Source organism: Lactuca serriola, chromosome 5 (genome assembly GCF_051521515.1).
Source record: "Lactuca serriola cultivar US96UC23 chromosome 5, Lser_US96UC23_V15, whole genome shotgun sequence".
Classification (NCBI taxonomy): domain Eukaryota; kingdom Viridiplantae; phylum Streptophyta; class Magnoliopsida; order Asterales; family Asteraceae; genus Lactuca; species Lactuca serriola.
In genome coordinates, this window is record NC_136412.1 from 200928144 (window position 1) to 200948072 (window position 19929).

General features: G+C 36.4%; 2 protein-coding genes across 2 annotated transcripts; one reads left to right on the forward strand and one right to left on the reverse strand.

Annotated features, from left to right (window-relative positions):
- Positions 1-3178: 3178 nt before the first annotated feature.
- LOC145050089 (uncharacterized) lies at positions 3179-4252 on the forward strand. Its single transcript, XM_078998395.1, has 3 exons — positions 3179-3353; positions 3447-3994; positions 4082-4252. The coding sequence occupies exons 1-3, from the start codon at positions 3179-3181 to the stop codon at positions 4250-4252; spliced, it is 894 nt and encodes a 297-aa protein (XP_078854521.1).
- A 1735-nt stretch (positions 4253-5987) lies between these two features.
- On the reverse strand, positions 5988-8870 carry ROS3 (RNA-binding (RRM/RBD/RNP motifs) family protein). Its single transcript, XM_079001524.1, has 4 exons — positions 8618-8870; positions 8084-8299; positions 7623-8003; positions 5988-6863 (listed from the first exon to the last, which is right to left on the reverse strand). The coding sequence occupies exons 1-4, from the start codon at positions 8825-8827 to the stop codon at positions 6132-6134; spliced, it is 1539 nt and encodes a 512-aa protein (XP_078857650.1). The 5' UTR covers positions 8828-8870; the 3' UTR covers positions 5988-6131.
- Between the last annotated feature and the right edge of the window lie 11059 nt (positions 8871-19929).

Genomic DNA, 19929 nt, shown 5'->3' on the forward strand with positions numbered 1-19929 from the left:
TAACTCTGTGGGTCCGTGGACCCTACTCTGTGAACCTTCCGGTTCTAACTCTGGGAACCTTCCGGTTCTAACTCTGTAAACATGCACAACATAAATCACATAGAAATAATGCAGTACAACACATAACATACACAGCATACAAATACTCTGTCACATAACTCTGGTTACCTACTCAAGGTAAAGCTTAGTGAGAAGACTCACCTCGCGTATCTTGGTAATTCGTAAATCCCTGCAATCACTAGTGCTCGATCTCCCGAGCTATAGTCCTCCTATAACACAAATAGAACTCTAATTAACACTTTCCCAACTAGGGTTGACTAACTCTATCAAGTCAACACCGGTCAACTCTGGTCAATGGTCAACGGTCAACCCAACTCGCCGAGTCTGGCGTGGACTCGCCGAGTCCCTACGGGGACCCGATTCCTCTGAATCCCTTCTGATTCACCGAGTCACTCACCCAACTCGGTTACTCAACCCCTGGATCGAAAACACATAACAACTCGCTCCAACTCGTCAAGTCTGCCAATGGACTCGACGAGTGCATTCCATGCACAACCCCAAACGACCTTCTGAGATCAGATCTGTTCCACTAACTCATAGATCAAGTCTTTCCAAGCTTATTTATCACGTAAAGTTTATGTCTTGGCGCTCATATCACACCTATTGACTCATAAATGGTGTTTTAACCTCCAACACAAAGGTCCAAAACCAAAACCTCCATAGACTCATATAAAGCTTGGACAAAGAGACACTCTGGACCTCCAAGGGTCCAGATCCAGAACCTAACTCGCTTAAGGGACCATGGAAGCACTAGATCTAGTCACAAAAGGGCTCAATAAGCCCTAAATCAACATGAACATCACCTCAACAGAAAATGGTTCGAAAATGGTACCTCAAACGTGATGTTCTGGACCTCAGATCTTCAGGAAGTTAACCCTCTTGTTTCCTCTTGGCTATAGCTTCCTTTCCCTTGCTAAACAACACCTCCAAGGTCGACAATGGCTCCTTCTCTCACTCCAAACGCTCAAGATCACTAGGGTTTCGCTTTGGGGGCTGGTGATCACAAATGACGTCCATAAGGCCCTTTAAATAGGCCCCAAACCCAAGAAATTAGGGTTTCATTAAACAACGCGGACTCGCCGAGTCTACCAATGCGACTCGTCGAGTCCGGTCATTAATCCGGGTGAGAAATCGCGTCTCTACTCGGCGAGTCTACGCACCAAGTCACCGAGTTCTTCCACAAAACTCAAAATAAAAATGAATAAATATAATACCTGAAATTCCGGATGTTACATAAATAGAATCCAAAATCCCGCGCCACGTCGTGGCTATCCAGGCCACGTCGTGGGCTCCAAGTTATCCGTACCGGGCAAGGATTCCTCCGAATCGCGATCTTTATCTTCTAGAATTCTCATGCCACGTCGTGGCTGACTTTGCCATGTCGTGGGTTTAGTAACTTTCGTGGATTTGCTCATCTCTTGTCTTCCAAGTCTCCCATGTTCTACATATTGTCACTTTTGGTCCCTCTCTTCGATAATCCTTTTAATTGACTGAAAATAACAATTTAAAGTCATAAGTACCATTATTCTAAACATATTATCAACTTATTAATAAAAATGTACTTAAATATTGCCTAAAAATAGGTATAAATATGGCAATATCATTACTCAAAGAGTATTCTACCATTTATAAGGTCACAAGGCAAACAAAGTCATGTCATTCAAGAGGAAGTGGTGAATCATGAAATTGAAACTCAAGAAGAAGTGATCACTAGTGCAGTTGAAACTAAAGAACCATTGGGAACTTACCATGTATAGGAACCAAGCTGCCAAGCTGATGATGGAGCTACTACTACAGCAGTTGATGACTATGAACCATTTATAGAGGATTACTCGCTTTATGCTGATTATGATGTTGAGTTTAATGTTCAAACTTCATTTGAAAAACAACCAGAAGTGGATTATCTAAAGGGTATGGTGAGTGATGATAGTGGAGAGGCTTTCTACTCTGAGAGTGGTCATGGTTCTGAGGATAGTGGAGATGATTCTGATGACAGTGAATACAATGTGGATGAGTCTAACATAGAATTTGATGTAGATGTATAGGCATGAGTGAATTCCATAATGTTGTTGATGTAGATGAACATGGAATCTTGAACAATCATTCAAAAGATGAAAGGATTGACATGGTTGATGATGAGTTGGAAGTTATTGCCATTAATGATTATTAATTTGCAGGATTTCATGAAGATGATAGGAAGAGACTGCTAAAAGAGTTGAGTAAGTCAAGTACATGCTCACATGGAGAGGTTCATGTTAAACCATTCTAGATTGGCCAGGTCTTCAAAACCAAGCTTGATGTTAAAAATACATGAACTCACATGCTGTAGCAACAAGGAGGTCTTTATACCTAGCCAAAAATGACAAAATCCGGATTAGGGTGAAATGTAAAGGTGTTGTAAGTAAGCCTTCTACAGGAGTAGATGGTGGTGGGCCCTCAACTAGAAGTAGGGCAAAGTGGAAGGGTAAAGATATAATTGCCAATAAAGGTACATGTCCATGGGCAGTCCAAATATCGAGGGCTAATGAAAATCAGGATTGGTTGGTGAAAACAGTACAGGATGAGCATAAATGTTTGCAAACAAGGGCGGTTAAAGTTTGCACTTCCAGATACGTAGCAAACTTAATTGTTCAACAAATACAGAGTAACCCTAAAATTCCAGTGAAAGCTTTACACGAAGATTTGTGCAAGAAACTGGAGGTAGGAATGTCATTGCAAAAGGTTACTAGGGCAAAGTCAATGGCTGAGCGTATCATTAGTGGGGACTACCAAGTACAGTATGGATTTTTGAGGGATTATGTGTTGGAGCTACTCAACACTAATCCTGGTACAACAGTTCGGATTGATGTGTATCCAGAAACCTCCCTGTCTATTACCACAAGACCTGGTTCTTGGAACTGTTAGGAGAAGATCTGGATCTGGAACCAAATTCAAACTTTACCTTCATTTCAGATAGACAAAAGGTGTGTATCACCTAAATTTTTTTTATTACCTTTTCTAAATACATTTGGTTAACTGATGTTGCATACATTTACTTTTTTTAAGGAATAATTCCAGCAATGGAGAAGGTATTCCTTAGTGCAGAACACAGGTTCTGTTTGAGGCATATCCGGAAAACATGAAGAAACAGTGGAAAGGAAAAGACTTAAGTAACCAGCTTTGGGAGTGTGGTAGAGCAACAACAGTCAATCATTTTAACAGAGTAATGGATGAGTTTAAGAAGATCAATGAAGAGGCTCATGCTTGGGTGTTTAATATCCCAGCAAACACTTGGGCTAAATCTCACTTTAGTGGTAATTTTCTAGAAATTTATTGAGAAATGTTAATCTTCCCTGGTGTGTGTTTACTATATGTGTAATTGTCTTCTCTTAATATCTATTATTCAGGAAGGGCACATACGGATTGTTTGTTGAATAACCTTTGTGAGGTATTCAATTCTAAGTTAGATGAAGGTATGGATAAACCTATTATCACTTGCTTAGAGTATATTAGAGAGTATCTCATGAAGAGGTTATGTGTGGTGCAAAAGGAAATAGATAAGTGTGAAGGACTTCTAACCCCTACTGCAACTACACTGTTTGAAAAGATTAAGACTGATGCATCAAAGTATGTGGCTAAATACAATGGGGCAGGAAAGTACCAAGTGGCAAGCACATGGCAAGACCAGTATGTGATAAACTTGAATGATCAAAGTTGCAGTTGTAGGTTTTGGGAGATTACAGGTTTCCCATGTAGACATGTTGTTTGTACTATATGGGACAAAATTGAAAATGGTGAAAATGCCCCACATGTTGATGAATGGGTCCATCCTTGCTATACGTTATCAACATGGAAAGCCATGTATTTCAACAAAATTGATCCATTGAATGGACGTACAATGTGGCCTAAAAGTGACTGCCCATTCACTTTACTTCCACCAAAACATAAGACACAGGTTTGTATTTCAAGTACACCAAATATATAGTATACATGTGAACATGGAATGAATTCAATATTAACTATAGTATATCAATATGTGTAGGTTGGGAGGCCTAAGAAGAAGAGAAGGAGGGGTGTTGATGAGCCAAACAGCCAAGCTGGTAGATTGAGCAGGAAATATTTGGCAGTCACTTGTTCAAAGTATCATAACAAAGGGCACAATTCCAGAACATGTAAAGGGCAGGGAGGCAGTGGTGAAGTTGGAGGGGGCTGAAAACTATTTTTAGTGGTTATTAGGATGTTGGTGTTGTAGGTATTTAGAAACTTAAGTCATGTGTACTTGTTTGAAGATGTGTTAAGAACTTGAAAACTTTGCATGTAATGCTTGTGTTGTAGGTCTTTTGAAAACTTTGCATCATGGTTGTGTTAAGAACTTTATAACTTTGCATGTAATGGTGTGTATGCACTTTTTGGTAATGAATTAATATGTTTTGTGTACTACCCTTCACAGATCAATTAATAAAATTGTACATTTCAATTGCAAATGAAAACCATCTTAAAGATGTATTTACAATACACTTAACAATTGCATTTCAAAAACATTCAAGAAATCGAACAATGAACTATAACAAACTACATTCCATTACCATTACCATTACCACTGCATTACACATTAATCCGATACATAAACCAAATACAACAACGCCAATTCCAAAACCACCAACATAAACTGAAAGCAAAAAAACCCCTATCCGATTAAAAAAAAAAAAAAAAAAAAAAAAAAAAAAAAAAAAAAAAAAAAAAAACCTGCAATGGTTACAAACCAAAAACCAAAACTCCATTACCATCCAAACCTTCACAAGATACTTAGAGATTCAAATAATACCAAAAAAAACACCCATGAACAAAACATTAGCTGGTAGTTCCACAATTCTGCACTTACAATGGCAACCCTCTCTTCCAATCGATTCATTGATCTTATCAAACCTGGAATCACCACCAATGCCCTAGCACACATAGAAGGATCAGACCATCGAATGAAACCACATCTTCTACAGGTCCAAATTTGTCTTCCAGGGTTACGTTCCGTCCATGAAGTGATCTTCATTGCTTCATTCCCACATCTGCAAGTCACCATCTTTGAATCAGAAGCGATTGGATGTCGTGAAGGGTGCAACGGTCGAGCAACAGTGGAAAGGAGAAGAGATGACGACTGATAAAGCTAAAGGGTTTGCCCAAAAATCGGACATGCAATTTCTTTTAAAGAGAGAAGGTTACAACTGAAATGACGAAATTACCCCTACAATATTTTATTAAAAAATGAGTTAACGGTGAAATGCTAACGGAGTGAGCCAAAAGGACCATTTGTCGAAAGTTTTGAAACCACAGGGACCATCTGTGAGGTTTTTTGAACTTACGGATTAAACTTGATATTTTTGGAAACCATAGGGACCATTTTTGAAGTTTTGTCAAAAACAAAACAAAAAAGATCAACTAAGAAGATTCTAATTAAAAAAACTATAATTTCTACGATAATATCATATGGATGTACAATTCTACAGCAAACATTAAATTTTATAGTGGGTCACAGCAAAGTTGGTAAATAATTTAAGAAATAAAAAAAAATTTTGGGCTACTTAATCACAACAAAATATAAGCCCCATCCACAACGGTAAGGAGACCGATCACGAGAGTGATGCAGTGAACACTACACCATTTGGTATGCAATAGTGTGGTGAATTCCCTCACACAAAAAGAAAGCAAAGTGCTTTTCTTTTTTCATGTTTTATATTATTGTACAATATAACATCTATCCCACTAATGTGTATTTTGGAAAAAGTGTTTCACATTATTGTAAAGTATAACATCCTACTGCTATATATTTTGAGAGAAATGTTTCGCATTATTGTGCAATATAGCATCCCAATGTAACATCCCACTACTGTAAATTTTGAGAGGAGCGCCATTTTCTATGAGGTGGCACTTGGCCTTAGTAGCAAATCTTAAGCTGTATCAAGCAATCTTTCAAGGTAATTAAATCAAAACCGACACCTATTTGTTACAATGAGTTTCATGTAAATTGTAACTATCACATATAACCAAATAAAATACAAAATAACACAAAAAATGATCAATACTCGAACTAAAATAAGTCAAATAACTCCCTCATTTGACTTTTTTGATGTTTTTGCCCTCTTCCACTCGTTCATCGACGTTTCCGTCCTCATAAACGGGCAACTTTCTTCCGATTCTAAGTTCCCAATAATCAAACTTCTCTTTCGTTCTGAACTCATTTCCTTCCTCCCGGTTGACTCAGTAACCACCCGAGTTGGGCTCGGATCATTAACCAGTTCATGGTTTTCAAAACTTGGACCGGGCACAATCTGTGAAATGCTAAATGAGTCATGGTTCGCGGAGCTGACCAATTGTGTCCATGATGACTTCTGCCGCCACGAACCGCCTTTAGCCGCCGCCGGAATTGTATCTCCGGCGTCTTTTTCCGGTGAACCTTCTTTATGATCAGAATCACTTGTTTCGTTTGTTTTCATTTCAAGATCGATCCCGGGAAGATCATCACCGTTGGATTCATCTTTTTGTTGATCAACGGTTGGGATGATGTTGGGAATAGTGAATGGTGTGTTACGTTTTCGACCAATCAGATCTTTCCATGTGGACTTTAGTGAGCGTAAAGAATTGGGTTCCGGTTGCTTTGTGTTTGATTCTACTTCAATTTTTTTGGCTTTTCGTGTATCCAAACGGGTCCGGAAACTTCTAGAAGATTCCGGAATCACGGGTTTCTCTTTTGAGGGCGGTGATTTTCTTTTTTTAATAGGTGGCATGGCCTTCTTTTCCTGCCCTCCATGCTTTTTAGCTACTACTGCATCCTATAAAAATAAAAATAAAAATAAAAATAAAAAATTGGTATTAAACCCTTCAACAGAAAATTAAATTGAATTTTCATTTCATATATATATATATATATATATATATATATATATATATATATATATATATATATATATATAAATTCAATTCATATATATATATATATATATATATATATATATATATATATATATATATATATATATATATATATATATATATGATAATTAGTTTTTTAATTTCTTGTCAGTTCTTTTAACGTAAGATGATTATAAAAGATTTATTAAAAGTTGTAACCCATATACGTATCGATATTGATTCCTTATGGTGAATAATTGTTTGCAAAGTTATAAAATAAGTTTTCATTTGTAATTTTTTTTCTTTTTTGCAACGTTTTACTTATGACATCATCAAATAAGAATGATTGATTATAACAATAGATTCAAATTAACCCTTATGCTTAAGGTTTAATCTCGAGTTTTTTGGGTTTGACACCACCACAAAAATAACATTTTTTTTTACAAAAAAAGTTTGTTGGCAAAATTCAACTTTTTCAGGCACTTATCATGATAAAGGTGAGGAGGGTATTTACGTCTTTTACACAAACAATAGATCAAAAGTGAGTCCTCCCACCTTGATTTACCATTTTTGGACCAGACAAACTTTCCAGGATTATTTTCGCTAGTGAGAATAAGAAGGACATTTACGTCTTTTGCACAGACATGAGACAACAACAAATTCACAAAATTGCTTGATACCTTATTTGCTATCAATCTCATTTCTGCTAACAAATCCACGTCATCATTTCCTGTCCCCACATTGATTATCAGATTATCTTCATCTGTGAGATGATCTTCCTCGCTATTTTCAATGGAGTTCATGGAAGCTCCTTCATTGACTGGTTTTGACGGATTTGCCCTTTCAAAGATCTTGTTCATCACAGAGTTCATAATATTGAGTTCTTGCTCGTTAATTCCACAACTTACATTCTCAATTTCAGAAATTTGGTTTTTTTTAGTTGGAAGAAAAGCAATTGAATGCTCCTCACAATCACAGAAATGTGTTGGGATTGGTGGAACTTGAATACGTTGAAAGCTGTATTTGTGTTTTCCAATTCCAACTTGACCCAATGATTTAACCTAAAAAAAAATCAAGATGAAGATGAGGAAGGTATTTACGTCTTTTGAGTGTACAGATTGATAGATAGAGATTTATTTACCTTTCCTAATTTGGGAAAGAATAAACAAAGCTGTTTGTTGATTTCTGCAGAAGGTTTTTTTGGGTTTTCTAAAGCATCATGAGTTTTGGAAGCATCAGAATTAGATTTGTTTGTGTTTTCAGAGTCTTGTTGCCATTCACGCTTCAATTTAAGAAGATAATGTTCTTTAGCTTTCTCAAGCCTCAGTTTCCCTCCTTTCCACATGCATCCATTATACTGTTAAAAGAACAAATTAACAAAATATATAACAAAAGGAGTAGTAAGGAAAACAATGAGAATGCACTTTATCTGAAGTGCATCTCGATTGACAACTTGGTAAGAATGTTGTTCTATAGCATTCGTTTCTATTCGAAGCAGCTTTTCGAATTCAACAGGTTTAGAATTTTCTAATAGGAAAACTGTAAACCTAAATCGATTTATAGTTGAAAATTATCAAGATTGGCATCCAAACACGTAAGGAAGCGATTGAAGGAGGGAATCGTTCTAATAACAAATTAGATATGTGGAAAAACAGAGAGATAGAGAAAGACAAACCGTGCTAAAGAGCTTTGGAAGGGATTTATCGGAAGAAGGAAGGAAATCGAGGTAAGCAAAGCTGCGGCCTTTGGTGCGAACAATATCGACAGAGGCTACATCACCCAATGACGAGAAAGTTTTCCGGAGATCGTCCTCCGTCACACCACCACCCAATCCACCGACGTATATCCTTGTTTTTTCTCTGGTTACTTCTCCCTCTGCCTCCATTTCCACCTTGCACAAAGACGAAAGCACTTGCACAAACTGGAAGATGCATCAAGAGACTCATTAGGTTAAAAGTACACGGGTCTGGTCGGGTCGGATCGGGCTATAGAATCCTTTGTTTTCGAAAAAATTTACAAAGGTTTTATTTTTTTTTTTAAAGTTTTATAAAGTTTAATGTTGTTTCTAAAAGTTTTTCAAGAAAAAGGAATTTCCCAAATATCACAAACCCAATTGACGGATTAAGGATGAGCAAAAGGACCGAACCGGCCTGAACCGGACCGGACCGGGGAACCGGCTTCGGCCAAAATCAAGAACCGAACCGGCCCGGCGGTTCTACCGGTTCCCGGTTCCTACCGGTTCTTGTCGTGTCGTCAAATGTTGGAACCGGTCCTCGAAAAATAGCATCATATGGTTCTGGTTTTTGCCGGTTCTACCAGTTTTTGCCGGTTCTACCGGTTTTTGCCAGTTAAATCGGTTCCGGTTCCTACCGGTTCCCGGTTCCAAAAATCCACAAAAATAACGTCCCGGTCCCGGCCCGACCGGTTCCATCGGGTTCCGGTTCCGGTGTCGGTTCCGGTTTCGGTACCGGTTCCGGCCGGTTCCCCGGTCCATATGCTCATTCCTATGACGGATTGACCATATAAAAAAATTTATTCAAAAAAACAATTAAAAATTAACATCAAGGGGTTTGAATTTATAAAAAAATGAAAAAAAAAAAATACTGAATTATTAAAGATGAAGTGTTTATTCCTTTTTAGATTTAATCATGTCAGTCGGTGCACAAAGAAGAGGCAGTTTTGTTCTTTGACAAAGAAATGTGAGGGTCTATCGAGGATATGGTGGTATGTGGAGGTCCCTTTTTTTGAGACATTCAGTGGCGTCTGGCTTCCTTATCTATTCGTTTCGGTGGTTTCGGTTTGTACTCGGCATACGAGGTTTCCTCCTACGCATTTGTAGCCTCGAGGGCTCAATGTTGGCATTTACAAGACCACATCTTACGTGACAGTGGCATATGTGGTATGGACTTTGATTACATATGTGTTATGACTCGTCTTCACGATACGATTTTAGGATTCGACTGTAGCAGTTTCACTAATAAGGACAACCCCCCCCCCCTAAATCCCAAAAAGCATTGGCTTGTGCCCTTTTTAGCAAAATCATCGCAGATATGGAAGTTGACTTCGACATGACTGTTAGACAGAAAGCAATCTTTGAGTGTCTTCGGGCACCTCATGCTCAGGATTTTCTATTAACTATCCATATTGATGGCCTTGGCCAACATATGTCTCCTGTGGAGTACCGAACTATCCTTCGTTACCGCCTCATGATTCCTCTATTCCCAATTGATGAGATATGTCCAGTTTGTCACAAGGCATGTTTGGATACCTGTGGAGAACATGCAGTTCATTGTAGAGAGCTCACTGGTTTCAAGTATAAACATGATGTGGTTAGGGATGTTCTCTTTGATGGTTGTCGGCGTGCTGGTATTTCTGCGAAGAAAGAAGCGTCAGTGAATTTTTTGACGGACCTGCAGGATGGAAGATCCACACTTAAACCGGCAAACATTTTGATCTTTGGATGGGTAAAATGGAAGCACGCATGTGTATATCTTACTAGGGTCTCTCCTCTCATCAGTTTAAGGAGCGGGGGTTTCACAACAGGGCATGCCGCTTTGAAAGTCGTTGCGTGCAAAATGGCAATGCACGAGAATGCATGTATAGAAAATCAACATGTTTGTACCTTTTGCATTTGATACATTTGGTTTTCTCGCACCAGAGGCGGTGGAGCTCCTCAACAGAGTCTAATGGATCATGCATTCTAATGTCATATCGTCTAGATCCACAAATGTTGTTTTCAAAATAATTAGTTTTGCCATCCAGAAAGGTCTAGATCCACAAATGCATTCGAAAGTTCTTTTTTTATTTTTCTTTTAAGTTTTATAAAGTTTAATGCTGTTTCTAAAAGTTTTTCAAGAAAAAGAATTCCCAAAACAAGTATTATTATTTACATTTAATCGTGTATTATACATGTATTATATGAGTTTATTCAAAAAAACTAAAACTAAACGTCTAAATTATATGAGTTTATTCAAAACAATTAACAATAAACGTCTAAACATTTAGAGGTTTGAATTTATAAAAAAAAATATATTGAATTACTAAAATTAAAGTGTTTTATTTCTTTTTAGATTTAAACATATAATTTAAATAAATAACAAAAAAATGGGTTTTAGTTTAAGAATTTTAATTAGAAGAAAAGTTGCATTAATAAAATTGATATACGTTTATCATTACATTTGTTACAATTAGTATTTAAATATTATATGAAATTTAATAAAATGAAAAAAAAAAACATAAAATGACATATAAAAAAAATTAATTTAAAATAATTACGAAATAACATGTGGCATAATGAGTGACAATGTAACATATGTCAAAAAAAAAATTATCAATGTAGATATAAGTTATTAGGCTTATAAGAAAAACTACAACTCTTTTATCTTTTTTAATCTTATTAGCCTTAGCTACTATATATTGACGGGTTTTATACATAGCAAACAACCATATGTGTGCATACAACCCTAATTTGAGGATCTATGTTTTCACTATTAGACATACAAGCATTGAACACAAAAACTAGAAACCCTAGGAGGCACATGTAATTTTTGAAATTAACATATAATTAGGGTTAGAATACATACATTTATTGTTATATTGTAGTAACAAACAAATCCTTGAAGATCTTGAACTTTGGTAGCAAGCGCCACAAGTGGCGCGCCTATGATGGCTCACAAACAAACCTAGCAACCAAGGATTACTATGGAGAGATAAGGGAAGTGGAAAATTCGGCTCTAAGCCTTTCTTGGAGTACCTGGGATGAAATCCAACCCTAAAGGGGTTTATATAGGTGATAATGAATGTTTAGGATAAGGTAGGTGTATCTTAGATAACCTTAATCCATTAACTTCCTCCCTAATGCTTCCAAGGCACCTTTAGAGCCCAAGGAAACCCTAGGACACTCTAGATTTCGTTCCCCACCTCTAAGGGAGGTTCTAGAATGCTCAATGCTCAACTTTTGAACATTGTCACCTTTAGTCCCTACAGTTTTAGTTAATTCCTTTAATCTCAAATTTAATTTCATATTAATTTCTGATTAAATATTAATTAAACAATATGATTTCTAATTAATATATTATATTCATAATACATTAATAAATCATTTATCTAGATTTCAAATTAATTTATTAACCAAGTAATAAATTAATAATTAATTATTCTCTCTCTGACAGTTATCCTATTCAATTGTTAGGTTTGAAGGCAACCCAAAAGGACATTGCTACTATCAATTCAAGTACATACCTATTATAGTTATAAGCTTAGACACCTAATCCAACAGTCTCCCACTTGGATAAGTCTAATAACTGTAGTTGCAAGTATAACTTCAAAATTTGACTAGCAAATTTTAGCTACCAAAAGCTGTTGTCGAACTCTGACCTAGTCAGTGATGTGTCCTTAGATAAGGGATCAAATATTCCTCTATTCTAGATATCGTATAGACTGAGACATGGACTCAATCATTCTCTCTGTCTATGTTTTGTTTCCCTATTTTCGATTTATGACAACTAACAACATACTATAATTGAACACATCAACTTAGTCCAGGCTTGGCCAAGCGCTTTAGGGTGTCATCACTAAATCATCGAGGGGCCCACAAATATCATTTTTATCCACTTTGGATAAAAGGAACGGATAAACTTCGACTCATATGCTGGCTCTATTTAGTCATCAAATCACACAAAACAATACGTTTTATAACACCAAGTTACTGGTGCGTTTATGTATTATCAATGTGCAATCGACTCGTAAACTGCAACTCATATCTCTCCATTTCAAGAATATAAGATATTATCGTCTCACTAATCACTCGTGATAAAATCCATGAAGTGATTCAAGTAAGCGTGGGTTTAATCCAATACTCAAATCTTATTTCAGGAGCACTCATGAACACTACAGCCGACTTTTGTTATGTATAAACACTTTAGGCAATCTACAGTAGGATTCATGACAATCTTCATTCATACCTACTTCCCAAGTATGATCGATTGTGGAAAGTTTAAATAACCTAGTTATTCGGGAAGTCAAAACATGCAAAGTGAAACACAAGAATAATTGAATCCAATATGATCTCAAACTTTTGAGTATAAAGAAAACACCTTTTATTTAGTCACCATATTGATTACACATTATTCATTGTATAATGTTTCGGATAATCAACTTAATACTTGAATTATAACATTAGCTATCCCATGCTCTAAGTATGCATACTATGTTTACCTATGGTCCTTACCATGTGAAATAGATCAATATAAAAAATTTCCAATGACACTCATTTCATAATTCCTAATCCTTATCCCAAGTGTAAGTATACCAAATTCTTACCACTATTAGAATATGTAAGATTCTAACATTTTATGCAATGACCCTTTGTAATGTCACAGCACAAAAATCACAAAGACTTTGCCAATGAAAATACAAAGTGCTCTATTGGAGATTGTTACAAGACAATTTCATAGACATGAAGTCTCACATTCAAAGTACGTTCCTTTGAACATCCTTATTGCATAAAAGTTTTCAATCTACATAGATTCTCAATAACCAACTCTCATTATGGAAACATTTCCATATTTCCCATACGACAACTCATTCTTAATACATTCCTATCTATTCATAATAATGCCAATATGGTCCATCTATTACTATACTTCCAACTGCCCACAAGTGACCAATCCTTGGAGAACCTTAGATTGTCTTTGACAGTTGTTTAATTATTTTAGTCATATCCAGCTCTTGCTCTTTTTTCCTCTTAATGCTCTAGGCATTTGGAATAGGCAGAACGGTTGAATATTACAGCATATGCAATCAATCCTAAACCCGAAGTGTCACGCCCCAAAACCAAGAACGGCGGAAACGTTCTGGGGCGGAGGACGTCATGTAAAGTATCACAACAATGCAAAGTAGTAAACAAACAACAACATCATCCATTGCATTAATAGTATAATTTTGTTTACAAGTGTGTTCTTTCATAATATACAACAACATAATGAATAATCAGAATAAAAGGACGAGTCTGGACTGCTCCGTCTTCACAAAACCTGTTCGTCGTACTTGTAATAGTATCTATTAAACGTATTAATGTAAGTGTGTTCATGTAAGCGTGTCTATGTCAACGTACTCATGTAAATGTTCTCATGTAAGCGTATCTATGTAAACGTACTCTTGTAAGCGTATCTATGTAAATGTACTCATGTAAGCTTGTCAATGTAAACGTACTCATGTAAGCGTATCTATGTAAATGTACTCATGTAAGCGTATCTATGTAAGTGTACTCATGTAAGCGTATCTATGTAAATGTACTCATGTAAGCGTATCTATGTAAATGAAATGTATTAGTATAGACTCATGTATGAACTGACTCTTGTGTGATTCCTTGTACTTGGAATGGTAAGTAATATCTCCTAACTATACCTATAATAGTTACTAATAATGTATGTGTATAACCTAAAGTATGTCTTTGCTACCTGTCACACCCCAAAACCAAGAACGGCGGAAACGTTCTGGGGCAGAGGACGTCATGTAGAGTATCACAACACAGTATAACAGTAAATAAGCAAACAACATCATCCATTGCATTAAATATATAATTTTAATACAATTGTGTTCTGTACAGCTATAGACACCAAAATGTAAATCAAAATAATGATGAGTCTTGGATGCGTTCCATCTTCTCAAAAGCTGGCTTCGGTACCTGTCTATTGTCGACCTGAGAATACAAGTTATTTTGAAAGAGTTTATCAGCATTAAGCTGGTGAGTTCATAAGTATTTTAGTGTCAGTGTTTGTTATCAAAACGTTTGAACATGGTTATAAGTATGAGTTTGTAAAAGTATATAAATGTTTATAAGTGTTTGTAAAAGTTTGAATCTCCTAGAAAAACCTATATTTTCTATTAAAGTAGCCTTCTACCAAGGCTTAACTGTTTCGTATGTTCGTTTGTTGTGAAAGTGTGAAATTTCCCAAGTGTAACTATCATTAACAAAATATAGTTTGTACATTAATGTTTAAGTGAAATAATCACTAAATATATGTAAAGGGTAAATTACTGTAGTACTGTAGTGTTATATTAAAGGAACTACTATTGTACTAACTACCTTAAACCGGATTTATATTAAGGTATTATGTGATTAATTGCACCATACTATTGACTGGTAACAACGACATAAGTATGGTCGTAAAAAGAAATGACATTTGGCACCCGCAGACCTGCAGGTCCGGCTGTAGCTAGCAGCAAGGTGTAGGATAGTCAATCTAGTATAGATCTATACACAAACTCACGCTGTCCCTCCAAGAGACTCTAGCTACAACTCAGGCCATGACATTTAAGGCATGCTCCAATACAGTGGATAACAATTATGTTAACTTATTCATGTATATGTTCTCTTTCTAGTATAGTTGTATATGTTCTCTTTCTAGTATAGTTGTATATGTTCTCTTTCTAGTATACTTGTATATGTTCTCTCCTAGTATAGTTGTATATTTACTCATAGTAATGTAACGTATATGTTCTCATAGTAATAAGTATTGACTCATGAATGAACTGACTCATTGATCTAGCAATAATATAAGTATGATCTTATACTATCCCGATGGTAGCTTACTAACGATGTAACTAGTACACATGAATATGGAAGCACTTTTATGTCTATATATGTACACATGATAATAATCAATATTGAAACGACCTTCGGACGACTACCCGATATCCCACCAGACCACATCCAAATCGAGGAAAAGGAAACAGGGCGGACGACCTTCCTAAGCCTTTTAAACATTGTTTATATAACTATACATATACGGGCATGCAATTTATTATAAGTATAACAAAGTTTAAGTAAAAGTATTTGATAAGTAAAAGAGTTTGTAAAGCAGTTTTGTGACAACCCGAAAAACTCCTCGCATGCATTCTTCAATTCTTTCCAATATTAGACTTATTTTACTATATAGTAGTACCCTTTAGAGTCTAATGAAGCGTTCTAAATGTGATATAATCAAGGTAGGAGTGTTAAAAATGGTTAACTCGAAGTGTAGGAATCAAAAACCGGGCCAAACACTCCAACACATGGAGTGTGCGGCTACACACTTGAGTGTGCGGCCACACACTCTTGTTTGCGGCCTCACACCCTCCCAACCGCACACTCCACCTATATATGCCACACTTAGATCATTCTTGAACCCTTCCTTCACTTCTTCAAACATAGAACACGAAAATCCTCTCAAGTATCATCCATTCTCCTTGAAGATCTTCATAAAAGGTACCAAGAACACCAAGATCTTCATCTGGCCGCACACATGGCAGCACACACCACCTGGCAGCACACATGGCCGCACACATGTGCTGGCAGCACACTAGGCCGCACACCTGGCCGCACACACACATATAGTGTGTATTTTGGCCATACACCCTCTTGTATAGCCTTATAAACCCTCATACAATCATATATGATTATAACACTTCATTATAAGTGTTTACTAGTCCCTAAGGTGGTCCCAAAATCATCAATTAGTTGTTCATAACACTAACTAAATCCATATATGTACCAATATATGCTAAATAGGATTCGCGCGTGTACTCAAGTCACCACTTGGCACCTACCGTCTAATCCAACATTGTCATCAGAACCACTCACTACAAGTGAGTTCATACCCCTTTAATTAACCTTTGAAATACTTTTAAATGTTTTAAATACTTTTATATGGGGGGGGGGGGAATACAAGCTAAATACTTAGTTATTACATCAATCACATGTGATTAATAACTAGAAAACCAATGATTTTATCACTGTTCAAACTGTTTATCAAATTGTTTTACTTCAAAATGTTTTACAAAATCTTTTATTTATCAAATACTTTTGTTTAAACTTTATTATACTTCTTATAAATTGCATGTCCATATATGCATAGATATATAAGAAATGTTTAAAAGACTTAGGAAGGCCATCCGCCCTATTTCCTTTTCCTCGATTTGGATGTGGTCTGGTGGGATGTCGGGTAGCCGTCTGAGGGTCATTTCAATATTAATTATATATCATATGTGCATATATAGACATAAAAGTACTTCCATATTCATGCGTATCAGTTACATCATCAATGAGTCAGTTCATTCATGAGTCAATACTTATTAACTATGAGAACATATACATTGCATTACTATGAGAACATTTACAACCTATACTAGAAAGGGAACATACACAACTATACTAGTAAGAGAACATATACAACGATACTAGAACAAGTAACATTACATTACCTATACATGAATACGTTTACAATTGTGATCCACTGTATCGGGCATGCCTTAAATGTCATAGCCCGAGTTGTAACCAGAATCTCTTGGAGGGAGAGCGTGAGTTTGCGTATAGATCTATACTGGATTGACTATCCTACACCTTGCTGCTAGCTACAGCCGGACCTGCAGGTCTGCGGGTGCCAAACGTCATACCTTTTTACGACTTACATTTGTCGTTGTTACTCAGTCGATAGTATGGTACAATAAATCACATGATACCTTAATATAAATCTGGTTTAAGGTAGTTAGTACAACGGTAGTTCCTATAATACAACACTACAGTACTACATTAATTTACCCATTACATACATTTAGTGATTATTTCACTTAAACATTAATGTACAAACTACATTTTGTTAATGATAGTTACACTTGGGAAATTACACACTTTTACAACAAACGAGCATACAAACCAGTTAAGCCTTGGTAGAAGGCTACTTTAATAGAAAATATAGGTTTTTCTGAGAGATTCAAACTTTTATAAACACTTACATACATTTTACAAACTTACACTTGAGACATGTTCAAACGTTTTGATAACAAACACCGACACTAAAATACTTATGAACTCACCAGCTTAATGCTGATACTTGCTTTCAAAATAACTTGTATTCTCAGGTCATCAGTAGACAGGTACCGAGACCAGCTTTTGAGAAGATGGAGCGCGTCCAAGACTCATCTTATTATTTTGATTTACATTATATTTTTGGTGTCTAAAACTGTACAGAACACGCTTGTATTAAAATTATATATTTAATGCAATGGATGATGTTGTTTGCTTGTTTACTACTATTGTGTTGTGATACATTACATGACATCCTCCGCCCCAGAACATTTTCGCTGTTCTCGGTTTTGGGGTGTGACAAGTTTGAAGTAAAAACAGTTTAATAAACAATTTGAATGGAAAAAAAATCATTGGTTTTGTAGTTATTAATCACATGTGATTGATGTAATAACTATAATTATTCAACTTGTATTCCCCCCCCCCCCCATAAAAGCATTTAAAAGTATTTCAAAGGTTAATTAAAGGGGTATGAACTCACTTGTGATGAGTGGATTGGATTGAAGTGTCGGATACTGCTAGGTGGCAAACGGAGACTTGTACACACGCACGAGCCTAGTTATCATATAATGAACACACACACACACACACACACACACATATATATATATATATATATATATATATATAACTAATTAGCCAAATAATAACTAATAAATTTAGTTGGGACACTCTAGAACATGAAAACACTTTGTATAAGTGTTATAAGTCCTAAGGGTTGCATCTAGGTTGTTGTGGGACAAGACTAAAGGGGTTTAGGGTTCCAAAAGACCTTATATATGTGTTTACTCTTCAATAAACTCCACACAAGGAGTTTACGGTCGTAAAACCTTGAGTTTACGGCCGTAAGCTCTCAAACATATTGACATTATTTGTTTTGAAGTGTTACTTGGTTTCTAGAAGAAGTTCTACTTGGTGGTTTAATCCTTGGACTAGTTTAGGGCATTAAGACACTCCTTTTAGGAGTTTACGGCCCTAAGTCCATTTCCTTTTCAGTTTACTGCCATCAACTCATATGGAAGTGGATCTTTTTGTGCTTTCAAGTCCCAAACTCATTTAGGAAAGGTTCTAGACAATTATCTAAGGCTAATGAAGGTATTAGGCACACTTTGGTACCCCCTTTTGATGTTCACGGCCAAAGAACCTTTCCCCTTAGAGATTACGGCCGTAATCTCTCTTTGGGAGGGGTTTATGATGTTTTAAGGTCCACAAATTAGCTAGGAATAATTCTAGGCTAATGTCCAAGGCTTTAGGAGTGGTTTAGGCACTCTTTGGCCTTTGTTTTTGGAGTTCACGGTCCAAGAACTTCTTGGGCCGTGAACACCTAAATCTTGGTGTTCTTGAATGTTTTCTAGTCTTAAATACACTTATATACAAGCCTAAGTTCGTTACTTAACATGGGGAAAAGACTAGGTAGCATTTAAGCCTCATATAGGAGTTTACTCTTCAAGAACGTTCTTGGGCGGTAAACTCCTAAATCTCACAGATTTGCTATGTAATCTATGTTATTAAGCACAATATAAGCATTATAAAACAACTAGAGAAGTGTACTCACGATTTGGGATAAAACCCGAAGATCCGTGAAAGAGAAAATGACTTTTCTCTAGTTGGAAATGTAACTAATGAAACAATTTAGTTAAGAATTATATTTATAGTCCTGGGATTTTTGGCCGAAAATATTATTATTCTGGAAATGAACTCTAATATCATAAGGTTTTGAAATACTCAAGTTTCACAAACCCATGTGCATCCACTCTCCTGATATCTCCTTAAATGTAAACCCTGAAATACTCAAACTTATTCGTACCAAAATGCCCCTAGAATCAACTGGTCAACCCTTGGTCAAAGACAAGGTCAAAGTCAACCCCTGACTGACTCTACTCGTCGAGTCAACCCGATGACCCACCGAGTCCCCATACACAGAACTTCCCCAATCCGCGACTCAACTCGCCGAGTCACCCCGAGACTCGCCGAGTTCAGCAACTCTGAGTCCACCCGCACACAACTCACCGAGTCATCCCTTGACTCACCGAGTCACAGCTCTACCAAAAGAAACTTAGACCCCACGACCAGACTCGCCGAGTCCAAGAACAGACTCGCCGAGTCTACGACTATCTTCAACCTACTCGCCGAGTTGTTCT